At 39.9% G+C, this 23633-nt stretch overlaps 2 protein-coding genes across 2 annotated transcripts; both read right to left on the reverse strand.

The window, feature by feature from the left end:
• Positions 1-2728: 2728 nt before the first annotated feature.
• On the reverse strand, positions 2729-4966 carry crp1 (C-reactive protein 1). Its single transcript, XM_035670549.1, has 3 exons — positions 4889-4966; positions 4677-4755; positions 2729-4528 (listed from the first exon to the last, which is right to left on the reverse strand). The coding sequence occupies exons 1-3, from the start codon at positions 4889-4891 to the stop codon at positions 3918-3920; spliced, it is 693 nt and encodes a 230-aa protein (XP_035526442.1). The 5' UTR covers positions 4892-4966; the 3' UTR covers positions 2729-3917.
• A 5401-nt stretch (positions 4967-10367) lies between these two features.
• Positions 10368-14148, reverse strand: stub1 (STIP1 homology and U-Box containing protein 1). The gene is made up of 7 exons (XM_035672159.1): positions 14013-14148; positions 12980-13196; positions 12587-12785; positions 11915-12080; positions 11659-11734; positions 11493-11549; positions 10368-10553 (listed from the first exon to the last, which is right to left on the reverse strand). The coding sequence occupies exons 2-7, from the start codon at positions 13091-13093 to the stop codon at positions 10383-10385; spliced, it is 783 nt and encodes a 260-aa protein (XP_035528052.1). The 5' UTR covers positions 13094-13196; positions 14013-14148; the 3' UTR covers positions 10368-10382.
• Between the last annotated feature and the right edge of the window lie 9485 nt (positions 14149-23633).

The raw sequence follows: 23633 nt of genomic DNA on the forward strand, positions 1-23633 counted from the left end.
ATACAGCCCAGAGGGGGAGGACAAGCGACCGTACTGGCAGATTACAACCTCTAAGAAAGAGAGAGAGAGAGAGCAGTAAAGTGAAGGAGTAAACTGACATTCAGCTTCAACCCTCCAACAGATTTTTGGTGAACACTGGCTCAGAAAGGATTAAGTGAGTCAAACTTGAAAAGAAGTCACAAGATTTTTGAATCACATCCTGCAAAGAAAAATTCTGGCTATAGCAAAACAATACTACAAATATTTGATTCAGGTCTGTTGGAGACCATTCTTTTATTACCTCTAGTGTGGCCTATAGCAGACCAGAGATGATCATGAGCAAGCACACAACAGAAAGCAAACTGTAATCCTTTTGACAGGTTAACTTTTAAAGATGTATTTCTGTTTTTTTTGCAGCTCAGTGGAGTTTCTGAAGTGATAGAGGTATTTGCAGAAATGGTTTTCTGAATTTGAAAAAAAAAGGGACATTGTCTTCACCTCCCTCTGTTGTGTGTTCACATCTTTGTTTTTGTTAATGCATGGATTGCCAGATGTTGATCATGTAGATTTTCTCTAATGTTTGTGATTCAAGAATAATCTATCATAGTTAAAAAAGAACAACTTAATCTTGATGACTCTTTGTGAGCTTCGTGAACAAAAAGCAGGCTGAAAAATGCCCAAGATCTCAGTTTAATGGGCTGAAATTTCTGCAAGAAGGCTCTAAAAAAATTATCCATCTGTTCAATGCACACATGCCACAGCTCACTCAGATAGCTCGTAGCACTGTCTTGCGTATGCAAATATGTTTTGCCTGGAAATCTATTTGGAGTTGCTCGAAGGAATCCAGAACGGCCCTCCTTCTGTCTCCCCATCGCCGGCTCACGCGGGTCTCCCTCTTGCCGTCTATCTCCTCTCGCGTGGAAAACATTTTCACCAGCTCCACACGCATGGACGTACAGGCAGTGGCACCGCCTTGCCTCAGACAGCTTAAACCACCATGGGCCAATATGCAGATCTCACAGGCCCACACTGGCGGCCCTGTCCGCAAGCAGGACAAGGAGCCCTGCAACTGTTTGCTCAGTTGGATAATACATGCAATACGGGGACACAGAGGGAATAATTATCCACTCTGTTAAGAGCCCCGGCCACTGATTCTGTCCTTTTCTTACATACTTAAAGTCCTTCTTTGGTGCAGAAACAGTGGAGTGTGTGGCCCCAAATATGAACCTGTCTGCAGTCTACAGAAAAATGATTGAAAAAATGTTTTTATAAGAGGAAAGTACAACTGTATCCACATTTAATTTGCAAGACAAATGTTTATAAATTATGTGTGTAATTGCAATTTTGAGTAGAACCTTGAGATGTTTTTTAAATTGAAATTACTGGAATACTAAAAGCACTCAATGACAATAAAACCTTTATAAGTGGGAATTTTTGCATGTGTAAGTATGAAGAATCAGTACCCCTCTTGGGCAGAGATGCAAAAAGAAGGAAATAACAGACCGTGTGTGTGTGTGTGTGCGTACCAGAGGGCTGAGAGGCCAGGCTTGGGCAGATGGTCCACAAAGGTGTTACCACACAGTGAGTGGGCACTGCGATTGATGCATTGCAACATCCAAGAAGGTGGAACATTTGGCTGCTGACCCGCAGTCAGAACTCATTGGCCCTGCCTTCTCCTTATTTAGCTGCTGCGAGAGAGCCGACGGGTGATTTGGTTGGAATAAACACACACTCGGAAAGCAGCACTTTCCCACCCTCAAGGGAGCCTGGATGGGCTGCGCGTTGGAAACTTCTCCCTCGTTTCTGCAAGGAGGTCACGATGGTGGTGCAGGGCAGGGAGAATGAGTGCATGGAGCTGAACAGAGACACACTGGAACTCAGGGTTACTGTGTTACACTTGGTTGGAGAAGATCTGACCTTGAGCTTATTCTGAAGGGGTTTGTTAGAGAAGCAGCTCCATATGACGTGATTTTTGTATGTAACATGTAACCATTCATCTTATTAATTTTTATATCACAGATTTGCCTCAAGGGGCTTCACAATCTGTACTGCATACGGCAGTGTCCTTAGACCCTCACTTTGGATAAGGAATAACCTTTTAACAGGGAAAAAATCCTTAGGAAGATTAACAGAGGAGAATTTCTCAATATATAAAAAAATTATAGATAGATTGTTAATGTATAAGAAGAATATGGATACAGGAGGATGTCAAGCAACTTTCAGACCTGAGCCACACAACCTCCCTTCCCTGATAGAGACCTAGACTAGACAGACTACACAAACACTTCATTTACATAGAGAGGAAAAAGGGAAACTCAGATGGAGAGACAGGGACATGTCTGTGGTTAACTGAGGAACACTGGGGAAATAAGAAGAAAATAGACAAAGGCCCGTAAGGAAGAGCTTTGAGTGATAGCTTCTCTTTCATTTTAGAACTTAAAACTGGTCATCTGAAATGTGACATTTTATCAGTGGAGGCACAGGCGTTACAAAATCAATATTAATGGCAGTATGCATCTGAGAAACAGCTGGATAAGTCATAATTAATTAACAAAAGTGGATAATTGCATTGCTCTTTTTTCATAAAAGCATTAATGTGTCCTTCCTCCTCCAGCTAAATGAGTGAAATTCTTTTTAAAACAATCTATTCTTTCCTTAATATAGAATAAACATAAAATACATTTAATAACTCCCGGGATGGAATTATCTAAACAAGGTATTATTCATTTAACATGTGTCCAAAAAAAAAATTTTTTAAAAAGGAAGCTGCAAGAATTCAAAGATGAAATATTCTCTTTAATTACAAACATTATTAGTTATGCACATGGCAAGATTTTATTTCAGACCCAAAAGCGTTCTTACATCAGTTGAAACATGGAAAATTCATGAGTGAGTACGCTAACCAAAGGCAACATTATGGCAATGGATTCTAAACATGATAATTGCTATTTGTCTCTGAGTGCAGTTAAATCATTGAGTCTACTACAGTAGAAATAATGCATCTCACAGTTTGCTGTTTTAATATCTTTCTTTATTTTGCATTTTTATGATCAGTATCATTGGACAAGTGTACTAATTGCATGTTTGATAGCTGTTTTTGTTACAGTATGATAAATTCTGACAAGAAAGAAGATAATTTTAGTTAGAAGATATTTTTAAATCAATTATAGCTGTACATTTCTAACTTATATTTGCATTGCAGTTGTCAATTTAAAATAATATAATATTAAAGGCTGTTGAAATTTGCTCTCCCATACATTACAGCATGGTAATGTGAGTTGATGTTTTATTAGTTGTTTGACATTTGCTAAATGTTCACACACTGCAAATAAATGTATGGTAATTTAATCTGAACCCTTTTTTTTAACATTTTAAAGACTTATTGGTGGCCTTGTTCATAACCTCCATAAACATTACTATGCCACATCACATTAGTGGATGGATGGAGGCATGATAATGCTGTTTGATGTGAACTAGTAAAGAGTGCCACCCCATGGTAACATGTGGCACATCGACATTTTGTGTGTCACATTTTGTGTTTTTTGTTTGATGAAGCGTCGAGATAAGAAGGAGACTTGCTAAATTTAACAAAATGAAGAGTTACTGATGTAAAACAACTGACTTCTGTGCACTGCAAAGTATTGGCTTTAGCTGCAAGTGAATTTTGCTGCTGGAAATAGTTACAGGTTACATATAAGATGATATTCAACCAAGATACTGAAAGCACAAAAAGCACTGCTCCTCTATTCTCTTTACATAGTCAAGAGGAGGTTCTTCAACAACATTAATACAGGGACTTGTGGACTTTATGGAGGAACAGTTAAAGGGCTTTAACATAAAACAACACTGAATCTAAGAAAGACAATCACACATATCAGTATCAGTCCAACACAGATCTCCAAAGCCTGATCCTTGTCTGCATTTGACTCCACATCGAGTCAGTCATCATCAACCACCATCACGTTCCCGTTCAGCTCGTACTCGATAGTGCCCCAGTCAAAGATGTTGCCCTTGGGGACCTTGTGCCCGTAATGCCAGGCCTGGATCATGCTCCTGGAGAGCACAAAGTCCCACATATTCAGATCCGTCATCTCCCCTACAAAGCTCTGCACGGCCTCTAAACCCCCCAGGTGTTTGTCCGGGTCCTGCCCCAAGAGGACAGTGCCTTGTGGACGGATGGTGTGCCCGGGTTTGTAGACCTGGTAAGTGCTGCGCCTCCCTTCCACCCAAAAGGCAGCAAGGCCGGTGCGAGACTCCCAGGTCAGGCAGAGGCTGGTGCGGAAGGTGGTGAGGGGCGGCAGATGAAAGAAGGAGCCGTCACCGCTCATGTAGAAGGAGATGCGTCCATCCTTCTCACGCCACACGTTAAGCTCGTCATAGTCAGCGGTGCGGTAGGCGAACAGGATGATCTGCCGTTCTTCAGGCAGCTCGGTGGCCACACGCATGCAGATAGTGAAGGCCCTGAGCCCCATTTCCTTCTGTGGGATCAGGGCCACGAAGCTGAAGTCTGTCTCATAAGGGAAGACCAGGACTTTGTCGGTCAGACCCACTGGAAAAACACAAAGGGGGAAGAGGTAGTTGATAAGACATCAAACCTCTGTTCAAACAACATATGTTGTACATCTGCAGGTAACACTTGCACAGATGCAAGTAAAATTGCATTTTTTTCTAATGATATTTTGTTCTTGAATTTATACCTTGGGTGGCTGAGGAGAGTGTCAGAGACCATCCAAAGACACTGAGTACAACCGCAGTAAACCTCACAATGTTGACACTCTGCAAACACACACAAGACATACATTATCATCTGAGAGTATCCCTAAAATGAAGTCCTACAGATCTATGAACACACAAACCGTATCAAAAAAGACAAAATGATACAATTTCAATAGGAAACAGCCTTTCTTACCATTTTGATGTTGTTTTGTTGTTCCTTGATGTTGCTAACTCAGTCCCACTTGCTAATGCCTCATGTCCAGTCCTCTTCCCTCCTAGCACAGGCCATGACGTCAGCTCTTCAACCGATGCTCTGACAATAGGCCTGGTGTGCGAGGGCTGAGTGACACTGCTTTCCGTGTGACTGATGCGAACACACACCATTTTCACCTTTGTGTGTGTGTGTGTGTGTGTGTGTCTTCATGTCACATGATAGACTTGCACAGTGTTTTTATTAAGGAGAACAACCTTTTGTAATCAGATGTCAGAAATTTAGGCTCTAACATTTGTTCTTTGAAAGTTCAGAGATATAACACCACTCTGTAGCTACTTGATTACAGTAACTGTGGGTTTATATGGGACTCTTAAAGAGTCAGTTCACCTAAATCACTAAAGAACATATTGTTTCACTTACTGCTAGTGGTATCTAACCGTGAATGTCATTGTTTTGAGATTTGTCTCTGATGATGTCACCACCCCAATAGACATGAACATGAATAAAAAAGCAGTGAGAAATAAACATTGTTGTTATTTTTCACTGCTTTACTTTAACAAAAAATAAATGAGATATTTAAACTTAAAGAATTAGAGATCAGCAGATATTTTAACATAAATGCATGAAATTAAAAAAAATATATTTTCGTTTTTTAAAGAATTGTTATATATTGCTGTATGTAATGGTCATACGTTCTGAAATGCTGAAACAATACCGAAATATCTAGAATAAGTTAATGATGACTGTAATGTATGAGTTAAGCTCTGATACAGATGTCAAGTCTTCTTTTATGTAGATCAGAATTTATGTTATTTTAAAGCAGACGTGCCAAAAAGATAAATATAAAGAGCTATTAAGAGACAAAACAGGCTCAGTCTGAATTGTAAACACTGGAAAATTATGCAATATGGCAGGAAGAAACTGAAACACATGAAAGCTGAATTAGCACTGAGATACAGCAAGTGCAAGAAGAAATCAGTTACTGGGACAGACTGAAATAGACATTAAGTCAAGTGCCTTAGATTCAAAACAAATACTAGCTTAAAAAAATTAGCATTTATTACAGGGCTCATGTGATGGATCTTACTGCAAAGCAGTCATTGATTTGTACTATGATTTATATGTTGATAATCATTTGATTCCTATTAATGGATTTCTAATGAGCAGCAGTACGTTTGTCATCCTACCCAGTATATCTCTAACCACCATATTGGGTCAAAAATGCAACAACAAACAAACTCAAAGTTCACGATTTAATGGGGACAAATGAAAACTGAACCAAGCATTTATGTTATCAACATATCTACATTTAATACAGTTTCTCAAGCTCTAGGATTTCTCAAGAAAAAAAGAACCCTAATTTTGTCAAGAAATAAAATCTGAGATACACAAGCAAATTATTTACACTGCCTGCACCCCGACACAAACCACCGTCAGGCCCAATTCATCACCGACACACATTCAGCTGGAAAAAACTTGTAAACTAATAGCGCTGAACTGAAAAGGTGTTTTACAGAGAATACCAGTGAACCAGCACGCAAAAACTCGAACTGAGGTATGGATGAGATAAGATGATCGTAACTCTTCCAGCATTTCTAACACATAGGAGGAGGTCGGTACAGTGATGGTAGTGAACCTCAAATCCCTGTAACAAGACACAGCTTAAACCTTAAGTTAGTTTCACACTGATGATTGGTTTACATAAGCTGCTGCAACCGTTTTCTTCACGACTGTGAGGAGAAGGTGCAAGAAATTAACAGCATAAAGGTGTGAAAAAAAAATGACAACCATCTTCTTGCCCTTTGCAAAGGAAAAGAGAATCACTTCAAGCTTGGTGTGAGCGTCCACGGTCATTCCAGGCAAACAGCACGAGCCAAAGACAATGTCCAAGCACATTTTTGTTTCTATGATCGACACAGACAGCACGGACCATTCTTCAAAGCAGGTTCTTAACATCAACCCTTAACAGCTGATGTCATCTATAAAATTCAAACATTTCAACATTTTCAATTAATATCCAGCAATGTGAAAACTTTTTTTTTTTTTTTTAATATGCAGCGGCCATTTCCATTTATTTTCTGTATCCAGTTCAAGGCTGCTTTTCATGAAAGCCTTGTATTGTCCTAATAAAAAACATTTTGAATTACCGTAGGTCAAGCCTAAACATAGAGTACATTATGCATACATTCAACTTATTTAAATTGTCTGTAATGGGGTGTGATTGATATGCAAAATAATTATCTTAAACTAACAAAACGAAAATCTCACAGAATCTACTCAAATATCGTGTCACAGTATGGGGTGTACTGGCCAAGTTACGATTGGGATATACCATTTATTTAGTTCCTCTATGACTTATTTGCTCATTTAATCATGGATAAAATTTCCCTGGCATACGAACGGTCCACCTTGTTGAGAACAACTTTTTGCATTTTAAGGTAATTAGTAAATGTACAATATAAGACAGTGGGCAAATCTCCGAATGTTTAATCGAAAAATGACTAAGAACTACTGGAGTAAATGCCAAATGAAGGCAATGTATTAATGCATTCTACCCACGTGTGCAATTTTTTTTTCCTATATTCTGGTGCGTTTTTACATGTGACACTCGCGGAGTCGGCAAATGCTGATGCTGCCTCCCACAAGGCATTCTAGCTGGCCTAGAAGACGCAGAAAGGGATAGCAGGTAGAGAGGGAGCAAGAGAGACCTGAGAACGTGGGCCCCTTTATTTCTTGAGAAGAGAAGGAGTCCAGGCCTTGAAGACCTAAGACAGCACTGAAGACAAGGAAAGAGAAAGCGAGAGAGAAAAGTAGAATGAACAGACTAAAGGGGGGGGGGTTAAAAGGGAGCAGAGGCCATTTGAACACGAGCTCAGAAGCTCTCGGCAGTTCCTACACCCCCGCAAAGATAAAATGTCGGGGGGACAGAGGCCAGAACCGAGAATACCATGGCTCCTTTGGTAGCTCATAGTGGTGGTCTGTTTCCCTGCTCTGCTTTCAAATACAATTTCCAGGCAAAGGGGTTGATCCGTTTCTCTATATCTTGTGTTGTCCAGGCTTTGCTGTTTGAGTACGGGGTTAATGATGGACGAGATGGGAGGTGGGGGTCGGTTCAATAAGTACCTCCACCTGCCAGCGCCCGCTTCTCCTCGGATAAAGGCATCGAAATCACTTTCCTTCCAATGGCCAGGTTTGGGATCAGCCTGGTCCCTGGGTGAGGCACTCCTGCTGACCCGGGGATCACAAATGACCCCCACTCGCTGTACCAGAGGCAAGTTAAATGCTAGTGTTTTAGCACTGCTGGTCTCTACTCCTTTAAACATAACCCCTACTGCAAATGGCAGACATTTTATGAATTTTAACCACCATTATTTCACAGTACCCCTCGATAAAGCGCGTTTACCCTCCCCACAGTTACAGTGAATCCGGCTGTAAAAAGATTTGAATCTTATCGAGCAACCTGAAAAAAACCTAATTCTTTGAAATGATAACCATACTCGGATACTCAACTTATGTAAAAAAAAATCACACCAGCATTCCTATGCCTGACAATATGTTACCTTTTATCTCACAAACTGTGTGGTCTGTATCGCCTGAATCCATTAGAAAGGTTGGTACATGTCAAAAACCTTGATTTCAGTGCTGCAATCCCAATCTAAAAAACTCAGCCATCGGGGCCATAACTGTAACTGAGTCACTATCCCGGCTTATCTGACCTATATTTGCGCTGATTACCCAGGTGTCCTTCGCAAGCTAACCAAAAAACGCTAACAGTGTGCAATTACTGTTCATTCTTTATTAGCCTTATACAGTTATGACAGACTTAAAAACATAAGGAATTCATAATGCACACAGTGGAGCAGGCTTCTCAGTATCATATTCTGCAAGATTGCCAACCCTCGCTCAGGCTTCACTTTCTTTCTAAACACACGACCGATCTCTATTTGTCATTGTATCCTATCTATCATTCCATTTTGTAATGATCCTCCTGAAATGTTAAACAATGGACCTTTTAATGGGTACTCCAAGTGTGTACTGACCATCTCTGTATTCAATCTAGAAAACACAGAAATATTTAGCATTGAAAAGACTTGGCAGACACTCAGTGGCGGCGCCCAAGGGAGGAAGCGTAGGTGGTGCTGTACGCCGCCCCCTAATAATACGCCCAGGACCCGCAGCCACCCAAGAATTGATTCTGGTGACTTGTTTGTTGTTCTATTTTGAAGTGTCATGCTCTCGAATATTCTTTTTCTGTGTGTTTTAAAATGTGAACTAAATAATGAACTTAAAAAAATATATTTCTGCTCTTAAAAAATGATGAAGCGCCGCAAACAGGTGAATCTCTTACTCTTGCCAATGGGGCGCAGCGGCCGGTGGAGCCTTTCTGACCTTCAACGGGTGGCAGCTTGTTTTGATTGCGAGTTTGGAAATTAAGCAGAGCTAAATACCAACAACTGGGATCGCTTTTTGCTCCCATAAACGTCCACCGTTCTGCCGCCTCACAACCTGAGCGGCAACGGAACTGCCGTGGAAGTCTCTCATCGGTAGTGGCATGATTTTTCCCCTCTGTTGCTATCTACAAAACTTCATTCATTCTGGTGGGTTGAAGCACCAACTTTGGCTCTCTCATAGTTACTCTCATGATGCCTCCAACCAAATAGGAAACACCCTGCTGATTCTTCACCAAAGCGTGTAAACTGGCGTGTGTGATCCTACTGAGCTCTGTCTGCCTTGCTGTATGCTGCTCGTTTTGCCTCCGTTGTACTCTCCACGGGTTCGCTGTGGACAAGCAATGGTGTGCGAAATATTATTATTCGAGTTTACAATTGGCAGCCTTGAATGTATTTGTATCATAGCCTTGTGGTTTGAAATCTTTTAACACACTCAATATAACTTATAGTCCGCGGAACCGAGTATAGTTAATCCGCAGGCGTCGGTACGCGTATATATATATAATACATATATACTATCTATACTATATTATACATACTACATATATATATATACTATATATATACTTTACCTTAATATATATATATACCACATACTAATACAAGGTTGGTCGACGTGCCGACTCATAAGAACACGCCCAAAATTAAAGGCATACCTTCTCCTTAAGTGTTACTTGTAGCTGACTACAGAGGGAAACTCAGACCACATCATTTCAGATAGGTGTTTTTTATTTCAAAGTACATTAATTCAATGCTATGAACTAAGTGTTATTTAAATGATGTGTGAAATAACATTTCACAATAAGGAATTCAGGAAGACTCAAATCTGTGAGATCGCAGAGTTTGCATATTTACACTGCAGCAGCTACTGTGTTTGTTGTGTTGAGTTTCCTGCACTTACAAAGCTGACTATTGTACTTCCTCATCACGCCACAGCTACTTAATTTGGTTGTTTAAAAAAAATATGTGAATTAAGTATCACGTGTTTATGTTCATGAATCTAAGACTAACAAATTACAAAATCAGTGGACATAAGCAAAACCTCTGAGATGGTCGGTGTCTGACAATAATCTTACCTGTAGGTGCTCTTCAATGTCCTTGCGATCATAGGTGATTCCACTGGGTGTGATGCAGGGCTCCCTCATCAGCTCAAAACTGATCTTCCCACACAGATAATCTGGGATCTCCCGCTTCTGAACAGACAATAAAACACATAAAGAGTCACACTGACGTAATGCTACAAGATATATTGAAATAATATCATAATTCCTACCATGACACTGTAATACTGCTTAAATATTTTGTCTGTTTAATGACAAACGGCTGCTTGGCACATCATCCAGTCCAAGTTTAGACTGACTATTGTATGAAAGCACTAATTCTCATACCAAAAATAACATCAACTTCTTTTAAATGAAGGTACTTTCATTTATCAGGATTCACAGATCTATGCTGAACCCCCTTTTAACACCTTTTAACATATACAGCAGACAAACACGCAGCTGGCAGTCAGTGAGGTGTCATTTCAACTGACACTTATATGACAACTACCTCAGTTCAGTCAGCTATAGCAGGCCACAAGCCCAAGCAAATAAATGCAATCGTTACCATAGTAACAGCTTGAGCTGAAAATAGCACATAACTGTCTGTCTAATAGTACAGGTGCATTTTTCACATAATGCAATCACACACATTAACTGGTAGCAGATTAGCAGGTTATACAACACAGAAATAAAACAGACAAAATGTCCATAAGCTAAAAAAACTAATCTGAATCGAGTCCTCACAACTGCACATAAATAACTCAGTGAAAATGTGCTTGAATCTATTTCTCTTGTTGCTATGTCAACAACCAAAAAAAGATGGTGTGAAGTAGGTGTGTACTGTTAGCAAAGATGCACTTGTGTGGGAGAATGTGATCAGCGTGTGCCTGTCTGTCTGTTAGCGGTGTAATGGATGATGGTGACCTATCAATGATGGTTCCCTGTTTCTTGCCCAAAGCATGCTGGGATAAACTTCAGTCTACCTATAATATGAGTAGATGGGTAAGTGAAATGGCTGAATGAATGAATACAATTATACACTATTACATGCTCAACTGATAGTAATAATAAGCTAATTTTCACACTCACTTTTCTTTTCTCGTCCACTTGAGAGAAGAGCTCATCCATGTCCATTAGATACTTGTCCTAAGTGGGTTACATTTCCATGTTAGCATACAAATTCATGAATATTCAGCTAGAATATATAATGAGTCAATTTGTTCATTAAAAACAGCGAGACATGTGTAAAACGTACATGTTTTGATGCAATCTTGGCAGCATCGCCCCCATTTTGATTGTCGTCCTGTTTCTCTTTATATTCTTCTAGTTCTCTGCATAAATACAAAGTTATTATAAATGACCCCTTCAACCAGAACAAAATAATGAATGATGAATGAATGAACAGTTCACAGACTTCTATCAGTGGTTTCTTCTTGTCTTCATCAAGAGATCATTGCACACAAATACATGAGCATGCTGGATATTTGATTGCCACCCTGCTACTGCCTCACCTTTCCTTCTCAGCCAGTATGAGTTTGGTCAGATAGGCATGTAACTCGTTTTCCTGGTTAATGCGCTTCTCCTCAATGCTATTCCAACGTTTCTTCTTGGCAATGCGCAAGGCGCTCGGGATGTCATCTCCAAAATTCAGCCTCTGTTCTTTTGCCAGGTTATAAGCTGTAAAAAAAAAAAAACACATCATGGAAGAAACACTGGTTTACCATTAAAGTTTTTCCTAGTGTTTTCTTTCCTTCTGACAGCTCTTGTTCCATAGACGACATGTCAATGATTTAGATATATAAAACAGTCCATACCTTTCGTTATGGAATATTAATATTCCAGTGGTGGAAATCCTGACAAAGCATATTATAATATATAAGATATGCTGTGCCTCAGAGAAGAAGTGCTGATATAAGATCAACTGTATCATGAATTTGATTATAACCACAGGAATTTAAAAGTTACAGTTGATTCTAGGATCAGCACTTAAACACTGAGACCAACTACAGCTGGAACGGAAGAATGAGAATTAAAAAAAAAAGGAAGAAACATATGGACTTAAATGGTAAATTAAATAAACATAAAAGAGGAAATACAAGAGTAACATTGCGCAACATGTGAGAAAGCTGTTTCTATACACTACTGCAAAAGTTTCACATTCTTTCAGGAGTTTTTGTTCTGACCTTTCTGCAGGTTGCCGATGGCCTCGTCGTAGTTCTCCAGCTCCAGGTGACACTGGCCTAGGAAGAAGTGGGCCTTGACTGACTGGCTGTCCAGCTCCAGTGCATGCTTACAGTCTGCCAGAGCCTTGTCATGCTGCTGCAGCTTCACATGGCAGAGAGCCCTGTTGGTGTAGTACACTGCCACTGATGGATTACGGTTCTGGGAGACAAAGCATATCACACAACCCACATGCACAGTAACATTATGGCACTGTAGACGAGGTTCTCACAAGTACATTCAGAGGAAAATGAGTCCCTTCAATGTTTCTAGAAAGCACAATACTAATGTTTTAATGTAGTTAAGAGAACAAATCCACCATTGGTATGACTTATCTTACACTGACGGTAACTCACAATAGCTTTACTGTAGCATGTAGCAGCCTCCTGGTACTTGCGGCAGAGGAACAGTCGGTTCCCCTGCTCCTTCAGCTCCTGCGCGGTGGAACTCTTCTCCGGGCTGCCGGCCATCTTCTCCACCGGCTCCGCGGGGCCCGCCTCGCCCTGCTTCCCTATCCTGTTCCCCGTCTCTTCGGCTGGCTAACTGACAGGTTCAAAAATGTCCCTGTCCCTCCTGGATGTCACAAACCAGATGAGAGACACGGTGCATGTAAAGTTAAGTCCACATTCACTGCAATGCACCTGCAATGCGCGTCTTGGGGCGAACTAGGTGCAGCCTTTGATGCCACCCAAAAGGCATTCGTTTAATTCGCTGAGTGTGCACACAGCTCAGAAATACAGCGAGGTGGCTAGACTGCCGGCGAATTAACTATTCATGTGACGGACATCACTGGCGAGTAAATGAGCAGCACAGCCAGCAGACAACATCCCACACTCACTGTCCCCAGCGTCAGTGCAAGGCATTTACACTGTAACGTTACACCGCCGCTGTAACAAAGGTAGTTCAATGTTGTACACAACTAACGTCCAGCGGGGTTGTTAACGTGTGGCTCGGTGGCATTTGAGGTGCGATTGTTACAGCACCGAGCACGGAGACAGAGTGACAAACGTGGCTCACTTTAGTTACAAGAGAAACAAGAGATCGCTGCTCGGATGTTAGCTGGTTAGCTTGTGAGCTAGCTCGATTTACGCCGGGCGTTTAAGAGAAAAGAGACATTTCTGCTCCCCCGGTTTTATTAACTACACTCACAAATACACTTTAGTATTCAGTGGCTGGTTGGGACGTTTGGACTGCAACTATTATAGGCCTGAAAAGGTCGTGTCGGCAGTAATCTGAACATTTACTTCAACGCCGCCAGGCAACCTTAAGAAAACAGAAATGAGCTAATGCTAGGTTAGCTTGTTGCTACACAGCCTATTGCCTTCCATTTCTGTCCACTTCCGGTCAAGTTAGTGTTTGTTTCTGAGCTCGGCTGTTTCCACTGCTTACCGTAGAGAAGGAATGATACATCCGGTGAAACAGCGTTTATATGATTTGATATCAAATCTTAATCGATATTTTTTTCCCCATACGAGCTGTCATGACAGGTTGTTGTTATGCTGACGTCAAGCGCTTACGCGACGTCGACGGAAGCCGAAAGGATGTTTTTTTTTTTTTTTTTTTTTTAATGTATAACATTACATCCGTGGTTTTTCTCGTTCATCTGACAGAATAAAAGGCACATAGCCGTTTACACCTAGAATAATCTTTATTTTTAATAGGAAATATACATGAAGTGAGCATAAAATAGTGGTAGTGGCCTTGATTAGGCATTCAAATGTGTAAAAGGTTATTTGTATAAACACATTTTAATTTAATGATATAAACCTGTTTGTTGAGTGAATATGCTGCCTTAACCTGCTCTATATATTATATCTTCACAGATTATGTTACAGCCCCATATTGCCACACAACGTCTACCTCATCTGAGCGCCACAACACAACGTAATCACCAGCAGATGGCGCTATTTAATCAAAATTTTATTCAAACTTCAATACAGACACAAGTGCAAAAATCCCACTGAAAACTCTCTCTTGCTATAGGAATGGATATTTTGGTGGTCATACTAGAACTACTTGAGCAATAACTATCTGACAAATCAAAGAAAGCCATGAAAATCATGGATTATATTTACATTAAAGGGACACTTCGCCCATTTGCATTAAGCTTTGTATCATTAGAAGCCCAGTCATATTTTTGAATGGTCGTGCATCATTCCCTCACTTCACCGGAGAGGGGAGAAATACGGATTTAGGCATGTCACTTCCGCTCCAATGATAAAACGCATTGCGCAGGGAACAGGAATCCATTATCTCGTACGAAGATACTAAAACACTACTCCTTTTTTTTTTTTCACCCCCACCTAACAGATCATGGGACTCACTTCAAAACTAAAAAAATAACCCCATCTTTTTTTTTAGCTAAACGAGGCGCTTCAATCCAACGTACTACGACTATAAATCAACAAAAAGAAATTAAAGTGTACGTCAACAATGTTCTGGCACCATTATACCAAAAGGCGAAAGCACGAGCTTCTGCCCAGGGGGCAAACCGCTGCGCGGACCAGGAGCCCGGACTGCGGCTGTGCTCTCACTGGTCTCTACGACACATGAAGTCTACGAAATATGTTTCTATTTTCTAAACAACTGCATGGGTAAATGATAATCAATTTCAACATTATAACAATATTCCCGTTAATACAACGTCAGCCAACTGAACTACTCTTTACGGGACAAACACCTCACTGCATTTGGGCAACTACGAGCACCTAAACACAAGACATGCATCGCAACTGCCAATGCTCGGGGTATACAATCACTAAACAGCCTTTTGAAGGGCCTGCCAAGCAGAGATGACAGCATCGTCTTTACCACTTTTTTGGCACTATCTACACGAAAACACCAGCCTAATGGGCAACAGTACTGCGGCACCAAACTTGAGACCAGAAACTATAACGGTCATTTGTTAACAACTATTTGTTGTATATATATCTGAAATAAATGGTTACATCACTTGTAGCCTTGAATGTTAGGGGGACGCTTCGGAGCGGCAATGGATTTGTCTTAGAAAATCCCCTAAACACTTTCTGGGTCTGTTTTTTTCACGCAAAAGCAAATTCAAATTAATTTACCATTCACACATAATAACCCACATTTCAATTTAAATAAAATTCACGTGAATGCCTTTAAGTGGCCACCAGAGACCTGTATTGCAACTTTACTCTCATAGTAAGAAATGTCAAATTCTAAATTTATGTTACATTTCGACTACATATATAACCCACTTTCAATAAATATTAATGTTTCCACGGGTGAAATGTCCCTTTAATGTTGCCCACTCTAAGGTTACCTGTGATTGGCAGACATTTTGACTCCTCATCAGTAAGGATAATGAAAACAGCCTGTGCCAAAATATTGCAAGTGTTTTGTGTCTCCAAGAAAATTTGGCCATTTCATGACAATTATCTGTCCATTTGTTGAAGGCATGTTCAGAGAAAGGTCAGATTGATTAAGAATCTAGTATATTATCAGGGCCATCCCACCCACAGAGAGATCCAGCCACACACAGACAGATCCATAGATGACCTTTATTGGCCTTTATAAAGAGAAGAACATTCAAGTTTAGCCAAGGAGGAATTAGCGAGGCTGTGCCTGTGGACAGGGTCACTTTCATCCCAGGCCTCGCACAGAGATCAGCGTGTGAAGATTAGGGCACATCCCCTGAGCAAACACACTGATAAATGTGTGAAGGGGCCGTTGAGCCACCGTCTACAGCCGTGGTTCCCCCAGCTGTGTTTACCCATCTCACCGTAGGTCCTTCCCGACCCCTACACAGCGCCCAGTCCCATCTCTGTAAAAGTGGGTGTTCAAACCATAGAGACTGGGGAGGACAAACATACTGCTGCAAGTTTAGATTCAAAAATGTGAAACTGTAATCAATGAGTTTTAACCAATAGCATATTAAATGAGCCTGTTCTCTTCATTCTTAACTTTTTTGCATTTATCAAATTCAAAAGGACAGATTATCATTTAGAAATAAATAACTAAGCCTATATAACTTGTAGATCACAAAAACACAAACATCTGCCCTCACTGACATAAATAAGGTGGACACAATATTAAAAACCCCTCTACAGTTTGCAAATTAACCATAAAGTTGAATAAACCCCTCTCAACAGTTTAAACAATAACTGAACATTATAACCTTCATAAAAGGTAGGATTGCCTATCACATAAGAATGCATTCGTTTTTGCTAGGTCTACCTAATAAACTAGTAATTGAGTGTCGTTTTTATGTTTGACAGATAAATTATTATCACACAAGGACTAATGCGAGCAATAAATGTATTTGCATGTTTGCTATTAGCCACTTAAGTGTACAATAATAGCCTCTGTTACACAGTTTTACTCAAATTCCTTTTCTGTCTGCTCCCAAACCCACAGACACTTTTTTACAGTCTCTCTCTTCTTACAACAATCTGTTTCTGTGCTCAAAATTTCCCATCATGCAAAGACAGAAATGAGACACAATTATAACTCTGTAGTAGCTTGTTTAGGCAACTGCATCATATATAGAGACATATTGGTTTGACAGACCCATATTCACAACTAACATCTTAATAGAGGTGTTATTTATTAATATCTACATCATCTACACATTATTGTTATGAGTAAATAAAAGTCAGAAGTCATAAAGTTTGCTCAGTTAATATCAGGATCTTCTTTTCTTGACCCTGTTTGCTCAGAGTTAATGTGATTAATTCTTAAGTATTATATAGTATTTATTTATATCTCAAAATCATGTTCCCCAAGAGAAATAAAAGCATGAAAATCAAACTTTAATATAATGCCAGTGCATTATTCTGCAATTAAAATAGTTATAGATCAACTAAAATTCTACAACAAAATATTGTGTGAACAAACCAGCATAGCAGAAGCTGGGAGTAATTGGAGGGATTAGACGACTTTTTGCAAAGAATAGAAACTCCACAGTGGTAGTTTTCTGTTTGAAGTACTGAGTCCTTACATTTATACTGCCTCACCCTCCCTCTCCCACTCAGCTCTCTGCCCTCGCCTCCTGTCCAATATCCCAACTGTCATCCTCCGCCATCCCCCCATCAAACCAAACTGCTGCCCGCTGCACCAGTTGGCTGAGCTTCCAGTCACCTTGGCAACGAGACCAGGAAGTTGCCCGGCTCCTCTGGCACAGTTGAAAAGCTGCCACTTCCTGATTGATTCTGGTCTTTCTTTCTGCCCGTGTAGTCGTTTTCCCATTTGGCAATGGTCTCGGCTATTCAGCGCCAAAGCGTCTGAAAAGAGAAAAAGGGTGAACACACTCTCCTTAGCGTTGAGGGAAACCTCAGGTTCAAATGGGTAAAACAAAAGCAGTATTTATCCACAATGGTGGCCCTTTGTTTGATGGGTTTGCTCATTTTGAGAAGGGGAAAGGCTCATAGACTTATTGCGGTTTGTTCAAGTGGGTCTGAATGCAACATGAACAACAAAGTAAAATAATAGTGGCACTGTCTTAACTGAAAGAAGATGGAAATGCAGGAAGTTATCGTTTGAATTTACACCTCAGCTGATTAAACAGCTTTTTTAATGAAATGAAAGGAATGTCGCCACTGCATGTTGATAATTGGAGTGTCAGACTTGTGCTTATATTGTTATACTGTCAGTATAAATCATTAATGTGACAGTTTATTAGTAAAAAAACAAACAAAGTTTACTTTTACGAGCTCTTCTGTACCCGATTCACTCACAAATATATACGCCTGCCTACACACTCAAATTAACCATCACACTGTGACACCAAAGAAAACTGGTCATTCAGGCACACAAATGCACACACATGCCGGGCTGTCAATCACAATTTCCCCCCTTTACATCACTTGCTCACCCCTATAGTCTACTCTTTATTCCATTAAGCTGTCATTTCTTAAAATATTTAAAGGACCAGTGTGTGGGATTTAATGGCATCGGGGTAAAAACCACAAATGACCCTATCTAGAGCCAGGGATATTGTAGAAACAACATCCCAGCCCCCAAGGCATCTGTAGATATAAAAGGCCGATTCAAAGGTAACAAAAACAATGATTCTTATTTTAGAATGATTATATACTAATGAAAATATAGTCATGCACATTATATTCAATTTCTGCCAATCGATCCTCCTAAATGTTACACACTGGACCTTTAAATAACAAATTACTATAATAATACTACCAGCGTTGTATTGTCTTACCTGCAAACCACATTTTACAAAGTGAATATAAGCTCTTTGTCCTTTAGGTCAACACTGATCTGAAGTGAACACATCAAACCCTGTTGTGGTCAAAAGTGGTGGAGTTCAGCAATGTCCTCTAATGGAATTACATGTGACGTCCTGTCCTTACATGTGTTTTTTAAAGATCCAGTGTGCAACATATAGGAGGATCTATTGGCAGAAATTGAATATTATATTCATAGGAATGCTTTCATTAGTGTGTAATCATCTGAATATAAGAATTGTTGTGGGGTTTTTTTTTAACCTTAGAATTAGTTCTTTTTTTTTAAAGTAATTTCTCCTTCACAGGTGAATGGGGAGGGTGACACAAGGGAGTTGCAATCTGCAACTACACCACTAGATGCCGCTAAATCCTACACACTGGTCCTTTAATTTAGGGAGTATTATTTGTCTTAATATGTACTTATAACTTACACAGGAAAAACAATTAATTTACAAAGTTATTGAGTCCAATTGTAAAGTAAGAACATTGTTGTATGTAATCTTAATACTTCAGAAGGATTATAAATGTTTTTAGCGGAAAATGTAAATTACAAAATAAACTATGTCAGGAAATGTGTTTTCTTTTGTAAATGATTATCCATTGTGAATTTTCCTGCTGATACCCAATGCTCATTGATAACAACAACATTTGTACTCCTCACCAGAAGTTACTCTTCTTTGGTGAAAGTTCTAAAATATGCTCCATTTGAACTAATAGGGATAAATATTATAAGTGACCTGCAGTAGTTGTGAATGAAAGCTGCAGCTGCTGCACAATCAACATAGGTTACAGGTTGCAGTTTTGCAGTTTAAAACGTGTCATTATGTGCGCATGCCTTAACACTGAACCACTGGTTGCTAAAGTTGACTCCTTGCTTTATGAGTTAAATGAGGTATATCCTGATGCTAACCTAAAGGCAAGTAAGAGAAAGGCCAGAGATACCCAAGGGCCAAAGGTCATCCCCACACCTCTGCAGCCCTGATTTAGCTTCCTGACAAAGAGAGGTGGTGGGTTAACTAAACTCTAAAAAAGGATAGCTCCATCTCCTTTATCCAGACCTTTTCATACACATACAAACAAACAAAATGTGGATTGTTAAGGAGAGCTGAATCTCCAGTGCTCACATTTTGAATTGCAAAGTAAAAAACCTGAATTATTAAAAGCAAATAAAGGATCTGATGAGATATTGCGATCAGCAACAACTAAAATTGCTAATGTGATTAAGCAACTTTATACAGATAGACAGACAGACTTTTCTCTTTCTCAGACTTGATCCAAATGATCTTTAGTGTCTTTCTGTTGGCTTGAGGCCTAAAAAAAAGCTTAAGTAAACTGATATCAAAGAGTTTGTTTTTTAAACTTGCAGTGTTAGTCCAAAAATCTTTTACACCCTGGGGGGTTAACAGCACACTGGCTGAGACACCCCCACCTCCTTAAAACACACACACCATGGATTGATGTGTGACGGCTGGGGGTGGAGGCGGCTGCTGTGTGGTTTGTATAAGTGGCGGGGGAGACATTTTACAATAGGGTTTTTGGAGGGAAACCAAAACTCTTGTGCCTAAGTAATTTGGGGATGCAGAGGAAAATTCATCCTCCCCTCCCTCACCACTGCATTTATGTGAAAAATAAAGTTAACCATTAATATACCTGACAACTACCTCCTGTTGGAAACAATATTTGTTTTCTGATTGTTATTAATTGCAGGCTGCAAAAGACAAGATTGAGTTTTTTAAATTATAATGAGCTTTGTTTTTACTTGTATCTCATCACATTATCAATTCAAAAGCAGTTGTCCTGGCAGAGCTCATTCAATTTACTAGTGATGACTAATCAGTGTGTTTTTCATTTCAAAATCAATGGGGATCTTTACAGGAGTGAACTCAACCAGCAGGGGCACCAAGAAGTTACTTTCCCTCCCTGCAGCTCCATGTCCCATCCCCCTGTCCTCCTTGAATGTCCCCTAAGGTCATGCTCTCCGGGGTCACCAAACCCCACCCTTCCTCAACCCCCAACCCCCCCAAACACAATCCAAGAGCTAGCAGACATAATGAGCTATGGGCTAATTGTGTGTGTGTGAGTGTGTGTGCGTGTTGGCCAGACAGAGGTTTGTTTTTTTGGGGGGGGGGTGCTGTGTGTGTGTGTGTGGGTGTGGTGTGTGTGCTGTGTGTGTGTGCGTGTGTGGGATCGTACAGCAGTCCCTTAGGGCGGTCAGGATAAAGCTTGGTATATCTGACTGACAGTCCTTTGCAGAGGATTTTTCAGAGTAAGTCAGCCATGGAGAGGAAATGTAAATAGTGACACACACGCACACAAATTATGAGACCATTGCTTACCATACATTTCTTAATTAGGTACAGACCTACAAAATGCATTTTTTGCGATTAATATGCACTGTTATTTCTGACATTTGTCTGTTTAAAATGATTATTTTTGTTCGCTTAGGCAATTTTCAACAAAGACCTGTCCTTACAATTGACTAGAATTGATAGAATCGCCACAATCAGTGCATCTGATGAAGTAAATTCACCAGCAAACTAGCAAATGGCAAACCGCCTTGATAGTGCTGACTTTGAGGGAGAGTCAGAGAGATCTGACAGCTAAAACTAACCAACAGTTAGCGAGCTACCTTTTGTCACAGACACCCCTTTTTATTAAATCAACTGATGCACAATACTGAGAACTAAATGCTAGTATAAACGTTAACATTAACACCGACAACGAGCACTCAGCAGGCTCATCAGTTCTTTTTTCCATTTAAAAAAATAAATAAAACTCTTTATTGAAGGAAACCGTACAATCTCGAGGACAAAATCCTAGTGGGAGTAAACTGCCCAGTACCAAGAAAAAAGAAAGGAGCTTGGAGAGTGACTGGCCAGAACTTCAGTACCATGCCATTGTTCTGACGGCCCATTATTCTGAATGCCAGTTGTTCTGAAAATAGACTCTTACTTACGGATGTAACTTAACAGACTATTTTAACCCAAACCAACATCTTTCCCTCAACCTAACCAAGTAGTTTTGGTGCCTAAATCTAACCAAACCGCCAGTGTTTCACACTGTCAACCCCATGTTTATTATTGTTACCATGGCAACAAAGGTCACCTGGCTCTGTCCTTTCCTACATGTCCAAACACATTAAAGTATTAAGGGCATAAAACTCCAGAGAGAGTGTGTTTTCTGTGTGTTTTCAGAATAACAGGCTGTTGGACAAATGGGTTTTTGACCCAATGGGATATTTTATGGTGGCTTTAGAATAATGGGTGCCATCCCCTCTGTTCCTGGCTAGCATACTAGGTGTAATCCACTGGTTATTCCTGCCATGTGTTTAAAGATGGTGCCCAATACTATGAAAAGAGATTTTTCAAATAAACTTTGCTTGATGTACAAACAATAAGGCAAACAGTTCTTGAAATACGGTAATAAAATAGTAAGCATATGGCAGACACAAATAAATTAAATTAAATAAAAACAAAAGAGATATTGGAGGTCTTCAACAAGTTCAAGGTCCCTTACTGCATTTTTCCTTAAACAGCAAAGAAGATAAAGAGTTCTCTTTGGAACGTGATGCAGTTTGGAATCTTGTTTTTATAAATGAAACAGAAGAAGAATACAGTCAATCAAAAGCATCTTTATCATTGAGTACAGAGCCAAACACTATTCCATAAAAAGGATGCTTATAAAGATTAAGATTGAGATTTACTTATTGTAATATTATTGTAATTTGCAGCATAATCTAGTGTCACTCAATTTTAATTTACACATCAAAAGTAAAACAGAGAGTTTTTAGCAAAGTCTACATGGTGTGGACACAATGGACTAATATAAATACTGGCATACTTGAATGATGAACACAGAAGAGTTTCATGTATCTGGATGCTGTTAATCATTAGATGAGGTTGGGATCACTGTGAGACATGTTTAGTTTGGATGATTCATTTGATGATTCATCTATTTATTCTCCTCTTCTGTTTTACATCCTCGTCTTTGTTTTGTCTACCCATGATTCAGTATGAAACATGATTATAGTGTGAACGATTTTAAGGCCAGTCTTATTTTTTATCAGTTCTTCATTAGATGATGACTGTATAGCCATTAGTAGATACCAAGGTTGTCGTCTATCCAAAGTTTTGTCCATCTCTCTTGCCTAAATAGAACAAATACTTGTCCCTTTACTCTTCCTGCAACAATCCAGCTATTTGTTGTCATGTAAAGTTGCTGAAAGCAGCTTGTCTTGATCCTAGAAGTGTGTAGTCGGCAGATCCCAAATTGGACGGTAATCAGATCAGTGTGAGGAGTTTGACAAATGACCAACGACAAGCACTGGACCCTGGAGGATGGGAGGGGTTACCAGGGGTCAGTGCTGGGGGTCAAAGGTTGGCTTTTCAGAATCGCTCAATCGAAGGGCCATTAAATCCCCCCGATCTATGCGTTATATGCCCAGTAAAAGCTATGGGTCCTGGGCTACAGGGGTGAAGGTGTGACGTTGGCCCGGTCATTCCTTTGCTGGAGCAGTGATATGCAATCAGTGGAATAGTTTGCTTGTCCTTGGTTGATGCAGAGCAGGAAAATAGCTGAAAATAGAGTAACATTCATTGTTTGAGGCAAGAGAGGAAGGAAACATCTCGTTCTGAACAATTTTAAAAAAAGTCTTATAAAAGCATTCTGCTGTGTAACCAACATCAAAATCAAAATAAATTTAGTTCTTAACCTTGTGTATTTGTTTATAAGGATTCCCCTTAAAGCTATTTCTAATCTTGGTAAAATGTTTTTCCTTCGCAGCTCTCAGGATTAAATCTAC

The sequence above is a fragment of the Morone saxatilis genome, unplaced genomic scaffold (assembly GCF_004916995.1).
Source record: "Morone saxatilis isolate NCDOM2014 unplaced genomic scaffold, NCSU_SB_2.0 Contig1, whole genome shotgun sequence".
Classification (NCBI taxonomy): domain Eukaryota; kingdom Metazoa; phylum Chordata; class Actinopteri; family Moronidae; genus Morone; species Morone saxatilis.

What these genes read in the sequence shown, in the direction of transcription:
- crp1 (XM_035670549.1), bottom strand. An exon ending in ACTCTCCTCAGCCACCCAAG is followed by an intron (nt 4,529 to 4,676) that starts GTATAAATTCAA and finishes GTGTTTTTCCAG; the next exon opens with TGGGTCTGACCGACAAAGTC.
- stub1 (XM_035672159.1), bottom strand. Translation starts at nt 13,093, where the DNA reads ATGGCCGGCAGCCCGGAGAAGAGTTCCACCGCGCAGGAGCTGAAGGAG. An exon ending in CATGCTACAGTAAAGCTATT is followed by an intron (nt 12,786 to 12,979) that starts GTGAGTTACCGT and finishes TTTGTCTCCCAG; the next exon opens with AACCGTAATCCATCAGTGGC. An exon ending in AAGTGGACGAGAAAAGAAAA is followed by an intron (nt 10,554 to 11,492) that starts GTGAGTGTGAAA and finishes TTGTCTGTTCAG; the next exon opens with AAGCGGGAGATCCCAGATTA.